Source organism: Cherax quadricarinatus, chromosome 31, assembly GCF_038502225.1.
Source record: "Cherax quadricarinatus isolate ZL_2023a chromosome 31, ASM3850222v1, whole genome shotgun sequence".
Taxonomy (NCBI): Eukaryota; Metazoa; Arthropoda; class Malacostraca; order Decapoda; family Parastacidae; genus Cherax; species Cherax quadricarinatus.
The window spans coordinates 26,934,985-26,962,632 of NC_091322.1; the positions used below are offsets into that span (position 1 = coordinate 26,934,985).

Genomic DNA, 27,648 nt, shown 5'->3' on the forward strand with positions numbered 1-27,648 from the left:
TGCACTCCGGTTAATGCTGTGTACTACACCCCTGTGTACAAACTCACTTCTTTGTACCCTCGTTAATCCTGTGTACTAACTCGCTCACAATGAATATTTCCATTTACAATCTATCCCCTTCATTCTACCCCCACTATCCTCTCAATTCCTTCCACCTCTCCCCTACCTCAAACCCCTCCCCGCCCACATGCCCCCACCCCCTCCCTCCCACCCGTATTCGCCAATACAGTATCTTCGCCAAAATTGCATGAGACCCGGGGAATTTCTCCTCGTTGTGTGAGCTGCGCGCGACGTCTATCGTTATTCAATATATTACTTGACATATTCCATTATGTTTTTGCATCGCAGTGTTGTCATGTTTCCCCTCGTCGTAGTGTTGTCATGTTCCCCTCGTCGTAGTGTTATGTTTCCCCTCGTCGTAGTGTTATCATGTTTCCCCTCGTCGTAGTGTTGTCATGTTTCCCCTCGTCATAGTGTTATGTTTCCCCTCGTCGTAGTGTTATCATGTTTCCCCTCGTCGTAGTGTTGTCATGTTTCCCCTCGTCGTAGTGTTATCATGTTTCCCCTCGTCGTAGTGTTGTCATGTTTCCCCTCGTCGTAGTGTTGTCATGTTTCCCCTCGTCGTAGTGTTATCATGTTTCCCCTCGTCGTAGTGTTGTCATGTTTCCCCTCGTCGTAGTGTTATGTTCCCCTCGTCGTAGTGTTGTCATGTTCCCCTCGTCGTAGTGTTGTCATGTTTCCCCTCGTCGTAGTGTTATGTTTCCCCTCGTCGTAGTGTTATCATGTTTCCCCTCGTCGTAGTGTTGTCATGTTTCCCCTCGTCGTAGTGTTATCATGTTTCCCCTCGTCGTAGTGTTGTCATGTTTCCCCTCGTCGTAGTGTTATCATGTTCCCCTCGTCGTAGTGTTGTCATGTTTCCCCTCGTCGTAGTGTTGTCATGTTCCCCTCGTCGTAGTGTTATCATGTTCCCCTCGTCGTAGTGTTGTCATGTTCCCCTCGTCGTAGTGTTATGTTCCCCTCGTCGTAGTGTTATGTTCCCCCCGTCGTAGTGTTATGTTCCCCTCGTCGTAGTGTTATGTTCCCCTCGTCGTAGTGTTGTCATGTTCCCCTCGTCGTAGTGTTATGTTCCCCTCGTCGTAGTGTTGTCATGTTCCCCTCGTCGTAGTGTTATGTTCCCCTCGTCGTAGTGTTATGTTCCCCTCGTCGTAGTGTAATGGTCCCCTCGTCGTAGTGTTGTCATGTTCCCCTCGTCGTAGTGTCATGTTCCCCTCGTCGTAGTGTTATGTTCCCCTCGTCGTAGTGTTATGATCCCCTCGTCGTAGTGTTATGTTCCCCTCGTCGTAGTGTTGTCATGTTCCCCTCGTCGTAGTGTTATGTTCCCCTCGTCGTAGTGTTGTCATGTTTTCCCACGTTGTAGTGTTATGTTCCCCTCGTCGTAGTGTTATGTTCCCCTCGTCGTAGTGTTGTCATGTTCCCCTCGTCGTAGTGTTATGTTCCCCTCGTCGTAGTGTTATGTTCCCCTCGTCGTAGTGTTGTCATGTTCCCCTCGTCGTAGTGTTATGTTCCCCCTCGTCGTAGTGTTATGTTCCCCTCGTCGTAGTGTTATGTTCCCCTCGTCGTAGTGTTATGTTCCCCTCGTCGTAGTGTTGTCATGTTCCCCTCGTCGTAGTGTTATGTTCCCCTCGTCGTAGTGTTATGTTCCCCTCGTCGTAGTGTTGTCATGTTCCCCTCGTCGTAGTGTTATGTTCCCCTCGTCGTAGTGTTATGTTCCCCTCGTCGTAGTGTTATGTTCCCCTCGTCGTAGTGTTGTCATGTTCCCCTCGTCGTAGTGTTATGTTCCCCTCGTCGTAGTGTTGTCATGTTCCCCTCGTCGTAGTGTTATGTTTCCCCTCGTCGTAGTGTTGTCATGTTCCCTCGTCGTAGTGTTGTCATGTTTCCCCTCGTCGTAGTGTTGTCATGCTCCCCTCGTAGTGTTGTCATGTTCCCCTCGTCGTAGTGTTGTCATGTTCCCCTCGTCGTAGTGTTGTCATGTTCCCCTCGTCGTAGTGTTATGTTCCCCTCGTCGTAGTGTTGTCATGTTCCCCTCGTCGTAGTGTTGTCATGTTCCCTCGTGGTGGTGTTGTCATGTTCCCCTCGTCGTAGTGTTATGTTCCCCTCGTCGTAGTGATGTCATGTTCCCCTCGTCGTAGTGTTATGTTTCCCCTCGTCGTAGTGTTATGTTCCCCTCGTCGTAGTGTTATGTTTCCCCTCGTCGTAGTGTTGTCATGTTCCCTCGTCGTAGTGTTGTCATGTTCCCCTCGTCGTAGTGTTATGTTCCCCTCGTCGTAGTGATGTCATGTTCCCCTCGTCGTAGTGTTATGTTCCCCTCGTCGTAGTGTTATGTTCCCCTCGTCGTAGTGTTGTCATGTTCCCCTCGTCGTAGTGTTATGTTTCCCCTCGTCGTAGTGTTGTCATGTTCCCTCGTCGTAGTGTTGTCATGTTCCCCTCGTCGTAGTGTTGTCATGTTCCCCTCGTAGTGTTGTCATGTTCCCCTCGTCGTAGTGTAGTCATGTTTCCCTCGTCGTAGTGTTGTCATGTTTCCCCTCGTCATAGCGTTGTCATGCTCCCCTCGTAGTGTTGTCATGTTCCCCTCGTCGTAGTGTAGTCATGTTTCCCTCGTCGTAGTGTAGTCATGTTTCCCTCGTCGTAGTGTTGTCATGTTTCCCCTCGTCATAGCGTTGTCATGTTTCCCCTCGTCGTAGTGTTGTCATGTTTCCCCTCGTCGTAGTGTTGTCATGTTTCCCCTCGTAGTGTTGTCATGTTCCCCACGATGTAGTGTTAAGTTTCCTCTCGTCATAGCGTTGTCATGCTCCCCTCGTAGTGTTGTCATGTTCCCCTCGTCGCGGTGTTCTCATGTTTCCCTTTATCGTAGTTTCATATTTCTCCTCGTCGTAGTGTTGTCATATATCTCCCTTATCGTAGATTTGTCATGTTTCCCCTCGTCGTAGTGTTGCTACGTTCCCCTCGTCGTAGTGTTGCTATGTTCACTCACAGTCCAGACATGTTCACACACACTCGCCATGTTCAACATTCAGACATCCTTGACATCTTCAAGATAACACACTTCCTGTTGCGCCGAGAAAACACTATTGTTCCATAACCTCCTGTGATAAGTGACGTCAGGAACACTGACGAGTGACGTCAGGAACGCTGACGAGTGACGTCAGGAACGCTGACGAGTGACGTCAGGAACGCTGACGAGTGACGTCAGGAACGCTGACGAGTGACGTCAGGAACGCTGACGAGTGACGTCAGGAACGCTGACGAGTGACGTCAGGAACGTTGACGAGTGACGTAAGGAACGCTGATGAGTGACGGTTTTCGAGCAGGATGATCATGCCTGTCACAGCTGCTGAACCACTATGACAGAATTACAGAGGTTTTGGAAGACAACCAAAATGCAGATGTGATTGACATACACAGACTTTGCAAAGGCATTTGACAAATGTGATGTGGGTGATTGCACACCAAATGAGGGCCATGGGCATTACGGGAAAGGTGGGCAGATGGATTTTCGAGTTTTTAACACACAGGACATAAAAAGTAGTAGTAAACAGAGTAAAATCCAGCATCAGCGAGGTAAAAAGCTCAGTTCCCCAAGGCATTGTCCTGACACCTCTGCTGTTTCTCATCCTCGTAGCAAACACCCGTCACAGTTTTGTATCATCATTTGCAGATGACACTAAAATAAGCATGAAAGTCCCAACGGTAGATTATTATTATTATAATCAAGGGGGAAGCGCTAAACCCGTAGGATTATACAGCGCCCAGGGGGGGGGGGATGTGGAAGGCATTCAGGCTTAATTCGGGGAACTGGAGCACAGATCCAATTCCCTAAATCAAGAGCCCCTCACCAACATCAAGGAACCTTCCATGAGGGGCCCAACGGTAGAAGACACTGAATAATTACAGGAAGATACAAGCAGTGTTTTCCATTGGGCAGCGGGGTACATGACATTCATTAGTGATATGTTCCAACTGCTTAAATGCTGAATTCAAAAGGAACACTGTATACAAAACTCAAAGAGGATATTCAAACAGAACGAAAGGAACACGTGAAAGGCTTGGAAATAATTATGTCAGCTGACCTTTCTTACAAAGAACATAAGACAAAGGTCACGACAGCCAGGATGATGACAGAGTGAGTAATGAGAACTTTCAAAACAAGGGAAATAATGCCAATGGTGATACCTTTAAAATCGCTAGTGCACCCTCATTTGAAAAATTTGTTCAGTGCTGAAGGCCCCGTTCAGGGCTGGAGAAACATCAGAGCTGGTACAAATATGGAGATCGTTTACGGCCCACACTGAGCCAGTCAAGCTGGGAACGCCTTAATTAAAGTCTTAAATATATGTTCACTGGAGCGGAGGAGAGAAACAATATACATGTATACTTGAAAAGTACTCGAGGGCCTGGTCCCAAATCTGCACACTGCCACAACATACTTGAGCGAGAGATAAGGGAGCAAGTGCTAAATAAACCCAGTGAAAGCAGGGGTGCTTTGGACCCAATAAGGGAACACTATCAACATCCGTGGCTGCGGAGTATTCAACATCTTAACGGAAGATATCAGAAACAATGCTGGAACAACTGTAGAGGTCTTCAAGAGGAACCTGGACAAGTATCTTCACCAGGTGTCAGTTCAATGAGACTGTGATAGATAAGTGGGACAGAGGGGCCTCCAGCAGCAACAGCCTGGTAGACCAGGCAAGCACCAGACGATCCTGGTCCATGACCAGGCTCCGGGAGTAATAACTCTCTTAACTCATCAAAGGTAAAGGAACACTAAGAGTGACGTCAGGAACACTGTGATGAGTGATGTCAGGAACATTCCTGCTTTTCTGAGGCTCGGGTCTCGAACACAGTGGTACGACTGAAGTAATACACTACAGCTTTGAACTGGGTTTGCTGGTACACAATGGCTCGTCTGCCAGGTATCCTAATATATCCCATCAACTTGGCTCTCCTTCATCTCGTGGGTACGCCAAGGGTTTTGAACCGGAGGTCAGCATCAGTAACCAAAACATTCCCAAACCGTGACACTGTAAAGACTGTACCACTGACAGCTCGGATTATGCTATATGCAGGACCTCCCTGTCACGCATGCAGATAATCTAATATATATACATGTAATATAAATGAACCGGCAGATGCAAGAGAGATGAAAATTAGGCAGTGATTCTATAGAATACAAAGAATGTTGTACAAGAATTATTATAATCGAAGAAAGCGCTAAACCGACAAGGGTCATACAGCGCTGATGTACAAGAAAACATATATTATACTTAGATCATATGAAGAGCATAATGAAACTTTGTGGGTCGTAGTGGATACTAGAGATCGATCGCTATTCACGTGGGCTACAGGTTTTGGTGGAAATTATGCTATATACTGCTGTGATGAGTGACGTCAGGGACACTCCTGAAGGTGACATCAATAATGTGCAGGGTTATCACAGGTGTGTTTCGGTGACGTCATTAAAGAGGTAGGCACGTAAATGACGTCTTCTATAATTATTATTACTGTGGTGTAGTAGTTTGCACTGGGAAGGTCACGGAACACCTGGAAAATGGGAGGTAATCACGATCTTTGGATCAGGAACCCCTCTCACCTGGTGTACTAACCTGGTTATCCTCGGAGCCGCCCCTAGAGCGGGCGAGCACAGGTGCCCAGGGCGAGGTAGAGGCGGAGGAGAGAGAGGACACCGTAGAGGTAGAGGTGGTCGAGGGAGGGCACCACGTGGAGGGGCTTTGGGCATGGGCATTCATCTGGTGGAGGGAGTCCAACAGGTCCTGTGCCCATATCGACCACTCATTGCCTATGCTTCTGTCAGAACTCTGAGACGTGAGCGACCATGACGGACGCATAAGGGCGTGTTCTGACCTGCTGCGGCCGCCCACCCCGCCCGCGTCCTCACGCTCCTTGGAGTGGGCGTGGGAAACACGGCGGTGTGGTAAGGGCTGGTTGAGGCTGTGCTCGGAGCGGGCAAATCGGTGTCTTGCTCGGAACACTCGTGTGGGATGCTCGGTGTCTGGGAGCGGTGGACCCCTGGAGCCAGCACCACACAGACGGTGGACCAGTGTGTCCCGAGCCTGCATGAACACTCCCCTGGGAGAGTCTCTAGGCTCCGGCGGGAGAGCCGGCACCAGAGGCGGACTGTCAGAATAGTTCACACTACAGTCAAGGCGAGACACACTACGAGCCCGTGCTGGCGTCTCTCTGGACTTATCTTCTGAGGTGTCACCCTCAGTCATGCCCAGAACCTCGCATGACCTGGCCAGATTAGGTCTTTGTGGTGGGATGTAAGGCATGGTGAGCACTAGGGCGCTAGTGGGACCCCCCTGGTGGGTCCCTGCAGCGGGAGAGAGAGGAGGACCTTCCTGGTGGGTCCCTAGAACTGGGGAGGAGCTCGGAGGAAGCAATGGAGGTTCTTTATCCAGACTGTCCACGCTGGAGGTGGCTGGCGTTGAGCTGAGACTCTCTGAGCCTCCCTGCAGATCTGCCTGGGACTCTTTGACCTGTACAGTGTCGTTAGTCAGACATGGAGAGGACCTGGAGCCACTACGGTGAAGCCGCTTCTTGGCAGGTCCTTGTGAGGCACCGCGGCCCAAGGGCGACCCCAGCAGCCAAGTAGAGGACTTAGCATGGCGTCTGAGAGGCGCTGAGGGCCCAGGGCCCCTTTTTCCTACGTCCCGGGAGCCCATGTCCATCAGCCCCAGGCAGCGGGACACGTCCACCACCCACGACATCGTGACACATGGGTCCCCCTTGCACTACCACCAACACTCATCCAAGTATCCTTCGGTAAACCCTCTCCACAACACTCAAACTTTCACACCATCACTTTTTAACATTATATCCTTATCTCCTGGGGCGTGTGAACCTTCACAGGGACCAGCAGCAGTAACTGCTGTGTCCAGCAGTCATCTGGTGGCCTGGGGCGCTGGCTAGGTGCGTTAGGGTCGGGAGGAAAGTGGCAGATTATGGCAGTAGTGAAGCTGTCATCAGCCTCCAAGGAGTGTAAGGGGAGTGGCCACCACAACACGTGCCCTCACCCACCTCCTCCTCCACGTGCTGCTCTTGTACCTCGTCCACACACGCCTTCCACACATGAATGTCCATTCCACCAGTAACCATAGAACATCTTTTCATTCAGAAAATAATATGAACCAAATATTTCTTAGAGTTCTTTGAAATCTTCTACTGCTTTTTTTATCTGAAATAATCATTTCTTTTCTTTATAACTAAAGTAAATGCATAATATATTGGGTTTAGTCTTTCAGAAAGGGAGGTAGAGAGCGTCGACAACTCTGGTGCTCACAGCACAGGCGCCACACGCCAACTGCTGATCCTTCCTTACTCCACCACTCCCGTCCCGCACACCAACACTACACTTGGCGGAGTCTCAACATCGCGACCATTCTACATTTCGCCATAAATACAACGAAAGACATACCCTCAGAGTAAAAAGAATCAGTATAGCTCATCAAAGAAAAGTATGAGTACCATCATGAGTAATAATGAAAACGCAGAGTTACCTGGGACAATACTTACTTAGCAAGCATTCGCGAAAAAATGCGTCGCATGTCAAGTTTCCCTTCATGACCATTGTGCTTTCTGAACTAAGCAAATCTCGGCGGCTCTACGCTGATTTCTCTCATACAATGGTGCTCCAAACTTCAGTAGCAAGCTTGACTAGCTAATTAAACCCAGTTCCAAGAAATTTTCATAAAAACCTATACGCCTACGAACACAGTGGCATAGAGAGTGTAAAGAACACAAGGTGTGGTAGTGTAGGTGTGGGCCAGCAGCAGCAGCAGCTGGTGGTGATCATAAGGTACTGCAATAAAAACAGGTCCCACCCTTCGTGATTTACCTTCCCCGAGGTCCTACTACCCTACAAACTATATTAATGAATAATCAATGTTGAGCTATTATAAATGAGACTTATCCTATAAGAATCGATACACAAACATATTAATATTAGCAGTTTGCGAGGCTTTACCAAGACAGCGTAGAGAATGAGTATTTTAATACACGCACGCAGTTACACTGATAATTAAATAAGGTTCTATGAGTATAGAATGATAAAAAAACACACAATCACCATTACTCATTCAATAGTTGTACTGACAGAAGTGCACAGACACCACAACTCGACTGACCCTCCCATATAAGACATCCCCCCCCCAACCTTCTTTCAGAGAAGACTTCCTGCACTTCCCACCTCCAGGACTAATTCCAGCTAACCGGTCTCCGTGAATTCTTTAATACTCCAACATCATGTCAAGCCATTAAAACTACTTGTCTTCACTCTGATGTAACACGCTCACACAAACCTGTTCGATGCTCAAGCCTTTAAAACCTCCGTCACCCCTCCCTCCAACCTTTCCTGGGATGACTCCTACCCTTCTCGTACGTCCTAGATTAATACACCCGCTTGGTCATCCTATTCTGCTCCAACGTCTATAAATGCCCAAACCATCTCAATAACTTTTTCTCCACCCTCTGAATAATACATTTCGTAATCCCACACTTTGTAATTTCTAATAATCCGAATTCTCTGCATAATAATGCTGTATAGTCCTTGTGGCTTAGCGCTTCTTTTTGATTATAATAATAATCTGCATAATAATAATCACAACTCAATGTTCTTAAACACATCTCCACTGCCTCCAGCTTCCTAACTACTGCAAAGTTTAAAGTACATGCCTCACACCCATGTAATACCAACCACTATACTCTGCTACATTTTATTTGTTGCCTTATGAATAAATTTCCTTTTACAAATGTCTCAACACTTCACCCACCTTGTTCCCTTTGGCTCACCTCATTTCTGGGGGACCCATCTGCAGACATGTCTCTGCTCAATATCTAAGTATATTCACTTTTCCTTACTACACCTCCCCCCCCAGTCTGATATCAAATCTTTCAGTACCTAGACATTTATGTTACTCTCATCACCTTCCTCTTTTCTGTGTACTTTGAATTTCCTTCTACATAGTAGCGTTTAAGCCCCCCCCCCCCACAACAATTATTCTCTCGCTTGGTTCAAAACTCCTTAAACATTAGCTAAAATCTTCAAAAATTGATTTTCATTCTCTCTTTTCCACCCACTTTTCATGTCTTTCTTCTATACACTCTTCTTGTTTCTTATATACACTCTTCTCTCTCTTCCACACATTTTTCTCGCCTCTCGATGCATAAACACCACCCACTTCTCACATCTCACTCTAAAAACATAATTCTTGAATTTGTACATTTACTACCCCCATCCTTTCTATCCACTGCTCATCATATAACCTCGCTACTCCTTCAAACACTCTGGTTCTTTCTCAGAAACACAATTTTTCCCTACTCTTTTATTTTTTACTCATTTACTCTCATCTCTTTTAGCTCTATTTCGCATAGTCCCAGAACGCTCAGCTGTTTATCATAACATTAAGAACCAATTCTTTATTAGAACTACATCCCCACACATACAAACAGCCCGACTTTTAAATTTAATTCCTTGTCTTTTTAGTAAGTGGTAAGTTTACAATAATAAGAGTAAAAAATAAAAAATATATAAATGAAAAATTGGGAAAGGGCTGGGCCACGCATAACAGTGTCACGTGACCGGAAACAGCCCCATGTACCATGACAAGTCAATAGGCTTGTGTATCACACCAGCTGTGACCACACAGTGTCATCCCTGCTCAGGAACACCACCCACACACTTTACCAACATTCATCAGCGGTTTACGCTAGGCTGACAGATAAGACCGAAAGCTTCAGAACAAGGGTCGACAAGGGCCAAACCATCAGTCAGTGAAGCTTCAGAACAAGGGGTGTACAAGGGCTAACTATCAGTTAGAGAAGGTTTCAGAAAAAGTCATGGATGAAAGAAATTATAACTAGAATGGTACGCGCAACTGTATGAAGCACGACGAAATATTTCTTCATCGTAAGAATAGTTAAAAGAATGAACTACACAAGGACTTGGAAGCTATCACCACTCACGATAAGGAAAACAGGAGAGAACTGAAGTTACTAAATATACAGTTAACAGGCTGACCCAAGCGGAACAGCTCGTATCCTCTCCCTTCAATTTACGAGAACTCAAATATTCTAACACAACAGGAAGTGTTCAAGAATATCACAACATTTATATCTATATCTTGTTACAGTAAAGATATACAAATTCTTGCAGTTATTAAGAGGCTACTTAAAAGCCTGTGTCATGCACTCTGAACCATGTAGTGGGTGTACTTGACAGGACATTACTAGGCGCTGATTTCTGACCACCTGTCAACCTTACACCTTATTAGCCATCACCCATCCTTGATGCTGGTAAGTGGCTCTTGATCTAGGGAATTGGATCTGTGCTCCGGTTCCCTGAATTAAGCCTTAATACCTTCTACATCCCCCACATGCGCTGCATAATCCTACGGGTTTAGTGCTCCCCTTTATAATAATAATAATAATAATAATAATAATAATACTAACCATCACTAGGTGGTAAGCCAGAGGTTTTGCGAAGGTTGTGAATGACCTAGCTGGTGTTTGTCAGGGGATGCTAAACCAGTTATGGGTCATAGATGGACGAAGACACAAGTAAGGAGACAGGAGACACTTATCCTGTGTGCTGACTACGAGTGGAAACACACCTGCTGTCCCTGTTCACCTATCAGTAAAATAGGTACCTGGGTGTTAATCGACTGGTGTGGGTCGCATCCTGGGGATAAAACTGACCTAATTTGACCGCAATGCTCTGCATAACAAGCGGCTTTCTATATAATAGTATGTCATTGATGTCAGCTAGGCCTGTATGTATACCTTGTACATGTACTTGTAGAAATAAAGATATTATTTATTATTATTATTATTATTATTATTATTATTATTATTATTATTATTATTATATACTAACCTAATATTTCACTCTTCCGCAAGTTTGATATTTGACTCATAATTTCACCTACACATACGTCTTATAACAAACATTAATGCAGAGCCACAACCTGTTTACATGTACTTAATTATTCAGAATCGCATCTATGAACCTTTTAAAAAATGAACACAAATATGTGAATCAAAGAAGACCTTCAACAAGCCTCGCTCAACACCCGAGAAAAAAAAAATAACGTATTGTAAATCTCTCGGCCTATCAAACTCTGGAAAATGAACTGAGAGGCTTCATCAGTGAGCAAATTAAAGCGTAATGAGCCCAGCGCTCCATTATGGGAAACCGTTGCTACAGAGGACCTTGAACATTCCATACCTTAATTTTTGCCGACCCTCACAAACTCTCTGACTATCACTCGCATTTCAACACATTAACTCCCTCCAGGTGAATTTTGAGGAGCGGTGATTGATTTGTGATTGACTGTTGATAGTTTTAAGTTAAATATTCTGGGAAATTATGGCTAGCCTTGTAGCACGGGGTGAAAGAACGAGGTTTGAGGTTTGAGAGAGAGCGGATGAGGCGGTCCAACCGTCAAGAATATTCTGGAGGTGTGGTGGGAACTGGACCTCCACCATGACAGGTACCACTGTACCACCACCATGACAGGTACCACTGTACCACCACCATGACAAGTACCACTGTATCACCACCATGACAAGTACCACTGTATCACCACCATGACAAATACCATGCATCACCACCATGACAAGTACCACTGTACCACCACCATGACAAGTACCACTGTACCACCACCATGGCAGGTACCACTGTATCATCACCATGACAAGTACCACTGTATAACCACCATGACAAGTATCACTGTACCACCATCATGACAGGCACCACTGTACCACCACTATGACAAGTACCACTGTACCACCACCATGGCAAGTACCACTGTATTACCACCATGACAAGTACCACTGTACCACCATCATGACAGGCACCACTGTACCACCACCATGACAAGTACCACTGTACCACCACCATGGCAGGTACCACTGTACCACCACCATGGCAGGTACCACTGTACCACCACTATCTTGACAGGTACCAATGTACAACCACCATGACAAGTACCACTGTATCATCACCATGGCAAGTGCCACTGTATCACCACCATGACAAGTACCACTGTACTACCACCATGGCAGGTACCACTGTACCACCACCATGGCAGGTACCACTGTACCACCACTACCTTGGCAGGTATCAATGTACCACCACCATGACAAGTACCACTGTATCATCACCATGGCAAGTACCACTGTATCACCACCATGACAAGTACCACTGTACCACCATTCTGACAGGCACCACTGTACCACCACCATGACAAGTACCACTGTACCACCACTACCTTGACAGGTACCAATGTACCACCACCATGACAGGTACCACTGTATCACCATTACCTTGAAAAGTATCAATGTGCCACCACCATGGCAGGTACCACTGTACCACCACTACCTTGACAGGAACCAATGTACCACCACCATGGCAGGTACCACTGTACCACCACTACCTTGACAGGTACCACTGTATCACCACCATGACAGGTACCACTGTACCACCACCATGAGAGGTACCACTGTACCACCACCATGGCAGGTACCACTGTACCACCACTACCTTGACAGGTTCCAATGTCCCGCCACCATGACAGGTACCTCTATACCTTTGCTATAACTTTTATGAGTTTCGAGAGTGTTTCTACTCCCAGAGCCCGGCCTTGAGCCAGGCTCTTCTGGTGCTAGCCTGGTCTACCTGAAGCCTACCTGGAGGGTATTCTGGGGATCAACGCCCCCGTGATCCGGTCCACGACCAGGCCTCCCAGTGGATCAGGGCCTGATCAACCAGGCTGTTCTGCTGGCCACACGTATTCCAACATACGAACCACAGCCTGGTCAACCAGACTGTTGCTCCTGGCTGTACATATCCATCACAGCCTCTGGTTTGATCTGGCACCTGGAGCTTACCTGAAGAGGGTTTTGGGGGTCAACGCCCCCGACTTGGCCTGAGACCAGGCTTCGTGGTGAGTCAGGGTCTGATCAACCAGGCTGTTACTGCCGGCCGCACGCAAACTGACGTACGAACCACAGCCAGGTTGGTCAGGTGCTGAATTTAGGTGCCTATCCAGTGCTTTCTTGAAGACAGCTAGGGGTCTATTGGTAATTATATACTTGTCCAGTTTGCTCTTGAAGATTTCTACACTTGTCCCAGCAGTTTTTCTGATATCTTCCGGTAAGCTGCTGAATAGTCTGGGGCCAGGGATGTTGATACAATATTCTCTTATTGTGCCCATGGCGCTCCTGCATTTCATTAGGTTTGTTTTGCACTTCCTCCCGTCTCTCTCGCTCCAGTATGTTATGGCAGTGTACAGTTTTGAGACAAGGCTCTCAAGTACTTTCTAGGTATATATTATCATGGTTTAGAAAAACACGTAAGCAAACACTAGGACATATTTATTAGAAAAACGTTTCGGTCCTGGGACCTTTATCAAGTGAGAAGTGATCAAGGTCTCAGGACCGAAACGTTTTCTAATAAATATGTCCTAGTGTTTGCTTACGTGTCTTTCTATACCAACTTGTCGGTATTTATTACCAAGGTTTATACCATATATTATCATGTAACGGCTTGACAAAGCTCCTGGAGAGCGAAACGTTGCCACAATAAAAATGTCACATTAGTTACACTTGTATCCTTTTACCTAACATATATTATCGTGTATATCTCCTCCGCTCGCGAGTCACAACAACGAATTTATTTTAAAAGATTGTGACAACCTAGGAACTAGGTCCTGACAGTGTTACACCGGAGTCTATCTAGATTTATATTTGATTTTTCATAAGTCTTGAAGAATTCTCATACATGCGGTATTTCCCCCCTCAATTAGGTCGTCTATGTTTGTAGTAAATAACACAGGGTCCAATATTGTCCCCTGTGGCATGCCACTTGTGGCTACCCTGTGGCATGACACTTGTAAGTACCCTGTGGTATGACACTTGTAACTACCCTGTGGCATGACACTTGTAATTACCCTATGGTATGACACTTGTAATTACCCTGTGGCATGACACTTGTAACTACCCGGTGGTATGACACTTGTAACTACCTTGTGGCATGACACTTGTAACTACCCTATGGTACGACACTTGTAACTACCCTGTGGCATGACACTTGTAACTACCCTGTGGTATGACACTTGTAACTACCTTGTGGCATGACACTTGTAAGTGCCAGTACCAAGTCATTAATTTAAAAGCAACAGAATTACATTTTTTTTAGTGTTGGTTGTCAGAGCTGCTGGATGAGATGCAATATTGTGATCACTCGCAAATTTCCCCAGGGTCGGAATGTGTTAAAACCCAGTGTGTGTGTGTGTGTGTGTGTGTGTGTGTGTGTGTGTGTGTGTGTGTGTGTGTGTGTGTGTGTGTGTGTGTGTGTGTGTAAGAAAGAGAGAGAGAGAGAATTACTCGTAATTATAATATCCGTTTCCATTATTGTGAGTTGCTGTAATTCCGAAACCATAAACCATAAATACTTATTCATAATCTGAGTAATTAGGGGACCTGAATGCTAAAGTAGGAGAAACTTTTAGAGAGGGTGTGGTAGGTAAGTTTGGGGTGCCAGGTGTAAATGATAATGGGAGCCCTTTGATTGAACTTTGTATAAAAAGGGGTTTAGTTATAGGTAATACATATTTTAAGAAAAAGAGGATAAATAAGTATACAAGATATGATGTAGGGCGAAATGACAGTAGTTTGTTGGATTATGTATTGGTAGATAAAAGACTGTTGAGTAGACTTCAGGATGTACATGTTTATAGAGGGGCCACAGATATATCAGATCACTTTCTAGTTGTAGCTACACTGAGAGTAAAAGGTAGATGGGATACAAGGAGAATAGAAGCATCAGGGAAGAGAGAGGTGAAGGTTTATAAACTAAAAGAGGAGGCAGTTAGGGAAAGATATAAACAGCTATTGGAGGATAGATGGGCTAATGAGAGCATAGGCAATGGGGTCGAAGAGGTATGGGGTAGGTTTAAAAATGTAGTGTTAGAGTGTTCAGCAGAAGTTTGTGGTTACAGGAAAGTGGGTGCGGAAGGGAAGAGGAGCGATTGGTGGAATGATGATGTAAAGAGAGTAGTAAGGGAGAAAAAGTTAGCATATGAGAAGTTTTTACAAAGTAGAAGTGATGCAAGGAGGGAAGAGTATATGGAGAAAAAGAGAGAGGTTAAGAGAGTGGTGAAGCAATGTAAAAAGAGAGCAAATGAGAGAGTGGGTGAGATGTTATCAACAAATTTTGTTGAAAATAAGAAAAAGTTTTGGAGTGAGATTAACAAGTTAAGAAAGCCTAGAGAACAAATGGATTTGTCAGTTAAAAATAGGAGAGGAGAGTTATTAAATGGAGAGTTAGAGGTATTGGGAAGATGGAGGGAATATTTTGAGGAATTGTTAAATGTTGATGAAGATAGGGAAGCTGTGATTTCGTGTATAGGGCAAGGAGGAATAACATCTTGTAGGAGTGAGGAAGAGCCAGTTGTGAGTGTGGGGGAAGTTCGTGAGGCAGTAGGTAAAATGAAAGGGGGTAAGGCAGCCGGGATTGATGGGATAAAGATAGAAATGTTAAAAGCAGGTGGGGATATAGTTTTGGAGTGGTTGGTGCAATTATTTAATAAATGTATGGAAGAGGGTAAGGTACCTAGGGATTGGCAGAGAGCATGCATAGTTCCTTTGTATAAAGGCAAAGGGGATAAAAGAGAGTGCAAAAATTATAGGGGGATAAGTCTGCTGAGTATACCTGGTAAAGTGTATGGTAGAGTTATTATTGAAAGAATTAAGAGTAAGACGGAGAATAGGACAGCAGATGAACAAGGAGGCTTTAGGAAAGGTAGGGGGTGTGTGGACCAGGTGTTTACAGTGAAACATATAAGTGAACAGTATTTGAATAAGGCTAAAGAGGTCTTTGTGGCATTAATGGATTTGGAAAAGGCGTATGACAGGGTGGATAGGGGGGCAATGTGGCAGATGTTGCAAGTGTATGGTGTAGGAGGTAGGTTACTGAAAGCAGTGAAGAGTTTTTACGAGGATAGTGAGGCTCAAGTTAGAGTATGTAGGAAAGAGGGAAATTATTTCCCAGTAAAAGTAGGCCTTAGACAAGGATGTGTGATGTCACCGTGGTTGTTTAATATATTTATAGATGGGGTTGTAAGAGAAGTAAATGCGAGGGTCTTGGCAAGATGCGTGGAGTTAAAAGATAAAGAATCACACACAAAGTGGGAGTTGTCACAGCTGCTCTTTGCTGTTGACACTGTGCTCTTGGGAGATTCTGAAGAGAAGTTGCAGAGATTGGTGGATGAATTTGGTAGGGTGTGCAAAAGAAGAAAATTAAAGGTGAATACAGGAAAGAGTAAGGTTATGAGGATAACAAAAAGATTAGGTGATGAAAGATTGAATATCAGATTGGAGGGAGAGAGTATGGAGGAGGTGAATGTATTCAGATATTTGGGAGTGGACGTGTCAGCGGATGGGTCTATGAAAGATGAGGTGAATCATAGAATTGATGAGGGGAAAAGAGTGAGTGATGCACTTAGGAGTCTGTGGAGACAAAGAACTTTGTCCTTGGAGGCAAAGAGGGGAATGTATGAGAGTATAGTTTTACCAACGCTCTTATATGGGTGTGAAGCATGGGTGATGAATGTTGCAGCGAGGAGAAGGCTGGAGGCAGTGGAGATGTCATGTCTGAGGGCAATGTGTGGTGTGAATATAATGCAGAGAATTCGTAGTTTGGAAGTTAGGAGGAGGTGCGGGATTACCAAAACTGTTGTCCAGAGGGCTGAGGAAGGGTTGTTGAGGTGGTTCGGACATGTAGAGAGAATGGAGCGAAACAGAATGACTTCAAGAGTGTATCAGTCTGTAGTGGAAGGAAGGCGGGGTAGGGGTCGGCCTTTCCTAGGCCGACCCCTCTCTCCAACCTTTCCTAGGTTGGAGAGAGGGGGTAAAGGAGGTTTTGTGTGCGAGGGGCTTGGACTTCCAGCAGGTATGCGTGAGCGTGTTTGATAGGAGTGAATGGAGACAAATGGTTTTTAATACTTGACGTGCTGTTGGAGTTTAAGCAAAGTAACATTTATGAAGGGGTTCAGGGAAACCGGCAGGCCGGACTTGAGTCCTGGAGATGGGAAGTACAGTGCCTGCACTCTGAAGGAGGGGTGTTAATGTTGCAGTTTAAAAACTGTAGTGTAAAGCACCCTTCTGGCAAGACAGTGATGGAGTGAATGATGGTGAAAGTTTTTCTTTTTCGGGCCACCCTGCCTTGGTGGGAATCGGCCAGTGTGATAATAATAAAAAAATATAATATATATATATATATATATATATATATATATATATATATATATATATATATATATATATATATAAACATGATTTATTATTACTACTACTACTACTACCACCACATTTTGTGAGCGCCCAAACTCCTTACCCACTGTGAAGCGAGCACAGGATTGAAGTATGTATTGAGAGGGAGGTCGAGACTTAAGAAGGAAGCCGGGTAGAAAGGTCTGACCAACACAGCCTGGACATCATCAAAGGAGCAAGTGATGAAGCTACACAAAGAGCTGGACACAACAAAAGCCATGGAAGACCTCACAAGATATGCTCATGGGTAGGGAAAGAAGCGTTGTGTGAACCTACTGTGAAGATCTACAGCAAGTTACTAGAGTAGGGACAACCATCAGCTGTAAACCTGGCAATGTGGTCGCAGTATCCAGCAGGACAGGCAAGACACACTTATTTTATTTTTCTTAATACACCGAGGTATTGTGACCCAAGAAAAGGAAACACATTCACCGTCATTCATGCAGTCGCTGTCTTGCCAGAAGTGTTCAGACAACCTTCTGCAAAATCCTCACCCCCTCTTCCCACTTCCATGACTCAAGTCCGGCTAATAGGTTTCCACGAATTCTTTCGTAAATGTTACCTTGTTCACATTCCCACACCACACTGAATAAATAATCCCACATTACTGACATGTATTTTATACATATTGGAAAATTTAACCAAGAAGAGTCTGTCTGATTACCTAGAGGAGTGACTGTTACAGAAAACCAGCAAGGATTTAGGGAATGGAAGTCCTATCTCAAACTTAATCAAGTTTCTACAGTATGACAGAATACCTGAATCAAGCCAGTAAGACAGATGTGATCAACAGCAGGAATTACTCCACCACAGGATGACTCACAAACTAGAGAAGCCAGTAGAGGAACAAGGAAAATATGTTATAATACGGGAGAACGTATCAGGATGCGACGATCATGCAAACAGGGCCGGAGCAAATGAGACCTGTGACGATAAAAAAAAAAAAAAAAAAAGGTTGAGAGTTGAGAAACTAGAAAAATCGCGTAACTTTGTGCAAGGTTAACAAATCATAAAATTGCCTTCACATATTTTAAAAAGTAATCCATTAACACTCTATACACGAAATACATCAATTCAAGTAGCATATAGCTCACATCTCGTCAAACATGTCCAGTAACTCAATGAGGTGCAGAAGACTGCAGTAAGACTGCTCCAGGAACTGAGAGGATTCAGTTATATTTTAAGCATTAAGGAACCAAACCTGAACGTCTTAGAAAAGGATAAGGGTACACGAAAAAAAAAAACACGTAAGATACAGTCAACAGTATTTGATAGCGCACATAAGGATAATGTCTGAAATGCGAGGCACGGAGTCAGTGAGCATAGATGGATGCTAAATACACAGATAAGAAGTAGTCGCCAGTGGTAGTAGTGTAATATGCTACAAGAGGAAGTAAGCGGTGGAGACGACATAAAAAATTTCAAAAGGAGATATAACTGTGCCCAAGAGCCCACGAACTAATAATGCTGGTCGACTGTAAGTTAAGAGGCAGGGTCAGGAACTAATAATGCTGGTCGACTATAGGTTAAGAAGCAGGGTCAGGAACTAATAATGCTGGTCGACTGTAGGTTAAGAAGCAGGGTCAGGAACTAATAATGCTGGTCGACTATAGGTTAAGAAGCAGGGTCAGGAACTAATAATGCTGGTCGACTGTAGGTTAAGAAGCAGGGTCAGGAACTAATAATGCTGGTCGACTGTAGGTTAAGAAGCAGGGTCAGGAACTAATAATGCTGGTCGACTGTAGGTTAAGAAGCAGGGTCAGGAACTAATAATGCTGGTCGACTGTAGGTTAAGAAGCAGGGTCAGGAACTAATAATGCTGGTCGACTGTAGGTTAAGAGGCAGGGTCAGGAACTAATAATGCTGGTCGACTGTAGGTTAAGAAGCAGGGTCAGGAACTAATAATGCTGGTCGACTGTAGGTTAAGAAGCAGGGTCAGGAACTAAGGCTCGAAACCCAGAAACACTATTCTGATTACCCTTTGTTAACACTCCAAACTTTTCACAAACTGTGTTAAGTTAAAAGCCTCTCACACATTTTGTGACCATCGGGAAACTCTCACTACGTGCACACCATGTAAACAATGTCGTACAAGGTGTGACCACAAGACAAAACTTTCACAATGAGTACCACTCAACACTTCTTTCACTCGCATGTGAGCTCCACACAACACTTCCTTCACTCCTTCAACCTCATTTCCTCTCTATCGTAAGAGCATTTCCGTAATTAGTTTGAAACGTAAAGGAAATTAACCAGGACTATAACAAGGTCCATAATGTCAGCCCAGAATTATAGTTACAAAATGTCATTTTATAATCCCACTGATGAAAAGTGCCATTCCGGAATCCCACTGATAAAATTTCATCCCCGGAACCCAGGGTGACGTAGACAAATTATATTGAATTTCAAAGATGTATAATGCAAGTGAAGAGCTCCAGAATTCCAGTGAATAACCTAAAGTGACTTTCCAGACTTCCAGAATTTTAAAGGCTGGTGAGAAATGCCATCGGAGAATTCTTGCGCTTGTGACGTAGGTGTTGCAGGGAATATTTGGGTGGGAAGTTCTGCAACTGCGCCAGTGTTGCATCTCCAAATGACCTCCAGCAGGGAATTTCTCACACATGATTCCCAGCAGCAGTGACACAGAACACAGCAGTGCGTAATGGCAGTGTGTAGGGGAGGAGTGAGTGTGTGTGTGTGTGTTGTGGGAGAGGGGGAGTGGAAGGCTGGGTGGTGCTTGTGGAAAAGGTAAGGGGTGATGGAAAGGAATGAGGAAAGAGAGGGTAGAAAGTGGGGGAGGGACAGTGCGGAAAATCCGAGAGTTGGGGGGAAGTAAGTTAGAGAGAATGGGAATATAAACACAAATGCAGTATAATGTGATCCTTTATTGACAACGTTTCACCCACACAGTGGGCTTTTTCAAGTCACACACGGATCTACCTGGGGTTGGAAGGTACGAGAGTATTTATAGTTCAGAATGTTGAGGTCAGGTGGAGAATGCTGCATCTGATGATCTACCGGGTGGGGTTATAGAGTCTTGGGTAGCTAGGTGGGGGTATTGGACAAGTTGTGAGTAGATCTTCTGCAGAAGATCAACTCACAACTTGTCCAATACCCCCGCCTAGCTACCCAAGACTCTATAACCCCACCCGGTAGATCATCAGATGCAGCATTCTCCACCTGACCTCAACATTCTGAACTATAAATACTCTCGTACCTTCCAACCCCAGGTAGATCCGTGTGTGACTTGAAAAAGCCCACTGTGTGGGTGAAACGTTGTCAATAAAGGATCACATTATACTGCATTTGTGTTTATATTTCCATTGTGTCGGTATTTTATACCATTTATTTCCATAGAGAGAATGGGACAGAAGGTGGGAGAGAGACGAAAAGTGGAGATGAAGAAAACGAAAAGTAACACTTAGAGGACGAAAGCACGAGGGAGAACAAGACAAGTGGACGGGATGAGACAAAAGAAGGAGAAAGAGACGGCAAGTGAGAGGGAGGGGAAGGGGAGACACAGTAGGGAAGAAGAACGGGGGAAAGAAGGAAGATGAAAATGGGGAAGGTGCTATAAAACAAAGTGAAGAAGGAGTACTCACCACAAAGGCCGGGTCCACGTAGTTGTTTACATCGAGGTTGAAGGTGTGGGCAGACATGTCCAGCGTCACCTGCCCACACCCACCCACTAACTGAAACAAACAAAAAAATACTTTTCAATAATCATTTCGTCGATTTTTTTTTTTTTTTGGTTTTTGACGTTTCGTCATCTTGCTTCTCATAAACAGTAACTTTGAATTTATAATGGGCACACTAAATATGTCATCTTCACCGTGACCGCGTACACCAATGTCACCTAAGAGATAAGATAAGATAAGATTTCGTTCGGATTTTTAACCCCGGAGGGTTAGCCACCCAGGATAACCCAAGAAAGTCAGTGCGTCATCGAGGACTGTCTAACTTATTTCCATTGGGGTCCTTAATCTTGTCCCCCAGGATGCGACCCACACCAGTCGACTAACACCCAGGTACCTATTTGCTGCTAGGTGAACAGGACAACAGGTGTAAGGAAACGTGTCGAAATGTTTCCACCCGCCGGGAATCGAACCCGGGCCCTCCGTGTGTGAAGCGGGAGCTTTAGCCACCAGGCCACCGGGCCACATAGGTTCAATTAGGAGAAACAAGTTGTGTGTGTGTGTGTGTGTGTGTGTGTGTGTGTGTGTGTGTGTGTGTGTGTGTGTGTGTGTGTGTGTGTGTGTGTGTGTGTGTGTGTGTGTGTTTATGCACGAAACTAAGCAGTCTTGAATTAGCAGACAGACACAGAAATCTAAGTTAAACAAAGCTACATTCCCCGGGGAAGACGTGGTACCAAGTATTCAACACAGGAGCCTCTGATACCACAAGACGGCTCCCCCAGGCAGCCACAAGACCAACACTTAACGGAAGAGTGTATATACACTGGAATAATAAATTAGTGAGGAAACGTTCCGCCACACAGTGGCTTCATCAGTCCAAATACAAAGAAGAACGGTGAAGATCAGGAGTTTGAATTAGCCCCTCAACCTACAAACAACCAACAAAGCTCCTGGAGAGCGAAACGTTGACACAATAAAATGTCGCATTAGTTGCAGTTGTGTCTTATTACTTAACAAGACACTTACAGTTCAGGACATTTATTAAAGGAAACGTTTCGCCCCTGGGTGGCATCGTCTGGTGAGAAGGGTTGTGTTATGAAGGACTTATTAAGTACAGGCCAGCAGGCCTGCTGCAGTGTGCTTCCATTATGTAAGTACTGACAGTCCAGCGAAGACATGACTACGCTCTGCTTGACATTAATGTTGAAAGCAGGTCAAGAGTGTTGGGGAGAGTGACGGGGTGGGAATGAGGGTGGTGGTGGGGGGTGGCTCTTAACTAAGAACCACAACTCTTGGTAGGTAAGACACATAGGCAACAGTTAGGCAACTTTATTCCGAAACGTTTCGCCTACACAGTAGGCTTCTTCAGTCGAATGCAGAAAGTAGGCAGGAACAGTAGAGATGTGAAGACGATGTAATCAGTCCATCACCCTTGAAGTCGTAGAATTTGAGGTTGTCAGTCCCTCGGCCTGGAGAAGTTTAGTTCCATAGTCAGGAACTATCTGAAGATCAAGCGACAGTGCGGAGACTTAAATACTGTCGGAAGGAGAGGTGCAGAGTAGTTTGATCTTCAGATAGTTCCTGACTATGGAACTAAACTTCTCCAGGCCGAGGGACTGACAACCTCAAATTCTACGACTTCAAGGGTGATGGACTGATTACATCGTCTTCACATCTCTACTGTTCCTGCCTACTTTCTGTATTCGACTGAAGAAGCCTACTGTGTAGGCGAAACGTTTCGGAATAAAGTTGCCTAACTGTTGCATATGTGTCTTACCTACCAACCTGTCGGTATTGTATACCATTTTGATGTTCAACCACAACTCTTACTGGCACAACTATGATATACACATCAAAAATGGTTATAATCATAATTCTTGAAGGGGTGGATCGGTAAGACAGCGGAAGGCCTCGGTCAGATGAGTAAAAGCTCCAGCAGCGGGTCATAAAATGACTAAGACCCGCGTCAGGAAATACTTGTCCTGCTTCCTGACAAATCTTACCTAACAATCATGACTGGCTGGGACTCATTTACACCAGCATCAAAACACGTCCTTGAAGGGAGAATGGTATTATTACTCTCTCTCTCTCGCTCTCTCTACATGTGTGGATATAGAACATAAGAATGGAGGAACACTGCAGAAGGCCTACTGGTCTATACAAGGTCTATATCAGCCCTTCCCGAAGCTACCCCAGAATTTACTCCCGTACATAAGAACAAAAGAATTAAGGAGCACTGCATCAGACCTATTAGCACAAGCTAGTTAGATCCAACTCAATATAAAAGAATTGCATTGTTTTCACCTGTGACTTTGTGATCTACCTGTGACGTGTCTCGAGAGTTTTCTTATTCTCGCAGTCTGGCCTCCCCGTTCACTGCTTGGTCAACCAGGCTGTTGCCACTGGCGGCCCTCCCGCCCATATATCTAGCACAGTAGAGACAACGATCCAGTTTCCTCTTCAATACTTATACACTTGTTCTAGTAATACTTGTGATATCTGCTGGCTGCAAACTGATTAGTCCTGAACCACGAATGTTCTTATTATGCCTGTGGCTTCCTTTCTTTTCACCGAGTTAATTTTGCACTTTCTCCCATATCTCTCACTCCAGTACGTTGTTATGGTAGCATACAGATCTGGGACTAGGCCCTCCAGTATCTTCCAGGCGCACAAAGAACATGAAGGCACAATACCGTGACTGGAACAATACATAAATAACCCGCAAGTAGGAGACAGACGCTCACGACGACACTTCAGTTTGACTTACACATTATTCACTCTCTCTCTCTCTCTCCATCTCTCCAGAAAGTAATTAACAGTAGTTTAAATGTTTTATTGACTTTATGCTGGCAGTAATTTTTTTCCAACTCTGTTCTCTCCCCCTCCCCCCTACCGCCTTGAGGGATGATGTCAACATTGTACAGTTTGAACATTAAAATGGTATAAAATACCGACAGGTTGTTAGGTAAGACACATATGCAACAGTTAGGTATCTTTATTATGAAACGTTTCGCCTACACAGTAGGCTTCTTCAGTCGAGTACAGAAAAGTTGATAGAAGCAGAAGATACTTGAAGACGATGTAATCAGTCCATCACCCTTAAAGTTTTGAGGTGGTCAGTCCCTCAGTCTGGAGAAGAGCATTGTTCCATAGTATGAAACAATATGGAGATGAAGTGACAGGATGGAGCTTATATAGCGCCAAGGGGTGAGACTTAGGCCACTAGGAGAGGTATGAACTCAGATGTTGAGAGGTCAGGTCCCTCTCAAATCCAGCCGTTCTCACTAGTGGAAGTTGTCGAAGTTGATTGCAGGTCTGTACCAAGATACCCTTGTGTTCAATGTTCAATCTGTCAGACACTGCAACACAAGGGTATCTTGGTACAGACCTGCAATCAACTTCGACAACTTCCACTAGTGAGAACGGCTGGATTTGAGAGGGACCTGACCTCTCAACATCTGAGTTCTTACCTCTCCTAGTGGCCTACGTCTCACCCCTTGGCGCTATATAAGCTCCATCCTGTCACTTCATCTCCATATTGTTTCATACTATGGAACAATGCTCTTCTCCAGACTGAGGGACTGACCACCTCAAAACTTTAAGGGTGATGGACTGATTACATCGTCTTCAAGTATCTTCTGCTTCTATCAACTTTTCTGTACTCGACTGAAGAAGCCTACTGTGTAGGCGAAACGTTTCATAATAAAGATACCTAACTGTTGCATATGTGTCTTACCTAACAACATTGTACAGTGTTGGGTTAGAAAAATACGTAAGTAAACACTAGGACATATTTTATTAGAAAACGTTTCGGTCCTGGGACCTTGAATTGATCAAGGTCACAGGACCGAAACGTTTTCTAATATGTCCTAGTGTCTACTCATGTGTTTTTCTAAATGAACCTGTGGGGTATGTATTACCAAGGTTTAAACCACAGAGCAGCGTTCTAGGGAAGCCTCTACCAATACTTTCATTAGTGTCACCCTTGGCATTATTTCCTCTTTGTTTTGTAAGTTCTCATTATCCACTATGTCATTTTCCTGGCTGTCGCAGACACTGCCTGTGTTCTTTAAAAAGAATATAGGTCAGCTGGTAATATTATTCCCAGGTCTTTGAAACATTCTTTACGTTGTATGGAGAGACCTTTCTGTGTTAGGTAAGAGCAACTTGTACCCACCGAACATCATGTTATTGTCTACTGCCCACTGGAAGATTTTTGTAACCAAGGTTTTTGCGTTAGTTTGTGGTTGTTTCGTGAAGGAAGTGCTTGCGGTGTGCTTCTGCAGGAAGTATTGAGTGTAAGATAACAAGGTGAACCTTGAACACACACACACTGGTGGCGCACTAGGCTCATCGTGACCTCTGCGCTACCTTCAACTTAAAGGCTCTGATAAATTACTGGTGAAGATAAGGAAATCCATTTGCATATGTGTGCGAGAGAGAGAGAGAGAGAGAGAGAGAGAGAGAGAGAGAGAGAGTGAACCGTGGGAAGATGACCCCACTAGCCATGGACATTATTCTCACGCTTCCTTTCTTCACAACTCTCGTCAGGTTCCCACTTGTACTGCGATCACTGGGCAAGCTGAGCCCAGGAGCCTAGTCTGGAAGCTACACACATCTAGCCTGCTCTGGGTGTGTGCTACTTCTACGGAGTGGTAGCAGCCAGTAGGTAGCAGGTTGTTAGGTAAGACACATAATGTTCAGGTAGCAGGTAGTGGGGATCTGGAAGGTGGCTGGTGGGTAGGACGAGGTAGGGGTGTGAAGAGGGGGCTACACCTGCAACAGCTATAACACCTGCTAAACTACAACATATGTTATAACTTTATAACTACAACACCTGTTACATTACCTGCTACAACAACTGCCACACATAAACACTAACATTTGCTAGACTTAGGTAGGTAGGTAGGTAGGTAGGTAGGTAGGTAGGTAGGTAGGTAGGTAGGTGGGTGGGAGGGAGGGTGAGTTTCACCCAGCGTAATTATCCTGGGATTTATCAACACAATGCAACCTGATCACCACACACCAACAGCAGCAGCAGCAACGATGACAACAACAGCATCAACAGCAACCATAACAGCACCAGTAACGGCAACCATAACAGCAGCAGTAACAGAAGCAGTAATTTCATCAGGTAGACTGTATGATCATCACAAGTGAGTAATTCTTTCAAAACCCCGGCCGTCTCCCACCCAGGTTGGGTGACCCGTAAAACAAGGAGATATATTCACCATCGTTCATTCAATTGCTGTTTGACAACATCCTCGCTCCTCCACCAGTTCAACATCCTCACCCTTTCCTCAGTGCAACATCCTCAAGTTCCTCCAGAGTGCAGGCACTGTAATTCCCACCTTTAGGCTCCAACTCCGCACCACTCACAACCTAAAGGACTCAAGTTCGATACCCAGGCTGGGCGAGATGAATGGGCAAGTTTCCTTAAACATGTTCTCCCAGCAGTAAAGACGAATTCTTTTGCATTTTTTTGCCATTTTTTAAAAGTTAGTGGTCATACTGAATGTCTTGAATGCCTTTTATGAAAGACAAAACACTCTCTCTGTATGATAGATTCAATACCTGTTATCTTGCTGAAGTCAGTCTCGTATCTTGCTGGCTTCACGTAGGCTTCACTAGTGAACTTGACATATTTTAAACAGGAAGCCATCTCAAATATATCTGGCAGTACATTCAGCAAGAGGGTTCTAGACGAGTGGAGCTCCCCAAGTAGCGCCACTCGGTGAAGCGAGAACCTGGTATACTTTAAAACTAGGTCTGACAAGTGCACGAGTGGGTGTGGGTTGAACCTGCCTAGCATGGGCCAGTAGATCTACAGCAGTGCTCCTCAATATTGTGTTCTTTGTACCGCAGATCCCAGAGCTGATTATTAGCCTGGCTGGGTTACGTGCTGCTACTCCTGCTGCCGATGTTGTTGTTCCCGCTGCTACTGCTAATGGGCATTAGTGTTCCTAAGTGTTTTACCTATTAGTATACTGAGAGAAGTCACAGCTTTGGCTGGTTCTTAGTTCAGTGATGTGGTTCACAGAAAGTGATGTCTTAGACTTATTGGCTGTCTCTGGGTTCAGTAGTATAGTTCGTACGGAGTGTTGCCTGGCAGTGAAACAGGTAGTGTATTACGGTCATGCAGCAGTTTAGAAGCGCTGCTCTCGAGGTAAACTATGAAGGTCTCACAAAATACATGAAAATATAAGTCAGTCTACCCATTATAAGAGTAAGAACATCCCATGTCAACTCACCTCAATTCCAGAATCGCCGGAATCGCCCGAGTTGCACTTGGACGACCTGGCATCCTTCAGGCGAGCCTTCCGGCGCTCCTTGCTCGACCTGAAGAGTGGATGACCCAGTCTGTGGAAACAAGATGAAGGTGGTTACGGAACATTGTTGCAGGAAGACTGCTGGTGGTAGTGGTGTAGCGTGGAAGGGGAAGTGATAAGGTTGTGTGGGAGGTGAAGTGACAGCGGTTTTATGGGAGGGGTAGTGATAGTTGTGTTAAACGCAGGATAGAACATAAGAACATAAGAAAGGAGGAACACTGCAGCAGGCCTGTTGGCCCATACTAGGCAGGTCCTTTACAATTCATCCCACTAAC

General features: G+C 45.0%; 1 protein-coding gene across 3 annotated transcripts in view; it reads right to left on the reverse strand.

Moving 5' to 3' along the window:
* RhoGEF3 (Rho guanine nucleotide exchange factor 3) overlaps nt 1-27,648 on the reverse strand; it is a 548,785-nt gene that overhangs the window by 171,571 nt on the left and 349,566 nt on the right. For all 3 annotated transcript variants that reach the window (XM_070090286.1, XM_070090287.1, XM_070090288.1), the window contains 2 exons: nt 27,296-27,404; nt 21,012-21,101 (listed from right to left, as the gene is read on the reverse strand). In XM_070090286.1, coding sequence (XP_069946387.1) covers nt 21,012-21,101; nt 27,296-27,404 — 199 coding nt within the window. The remainder of the gene's footprint in view (nt 1-21,011; nt 21,102-27,295; nt 27,405-27,648) is intronic.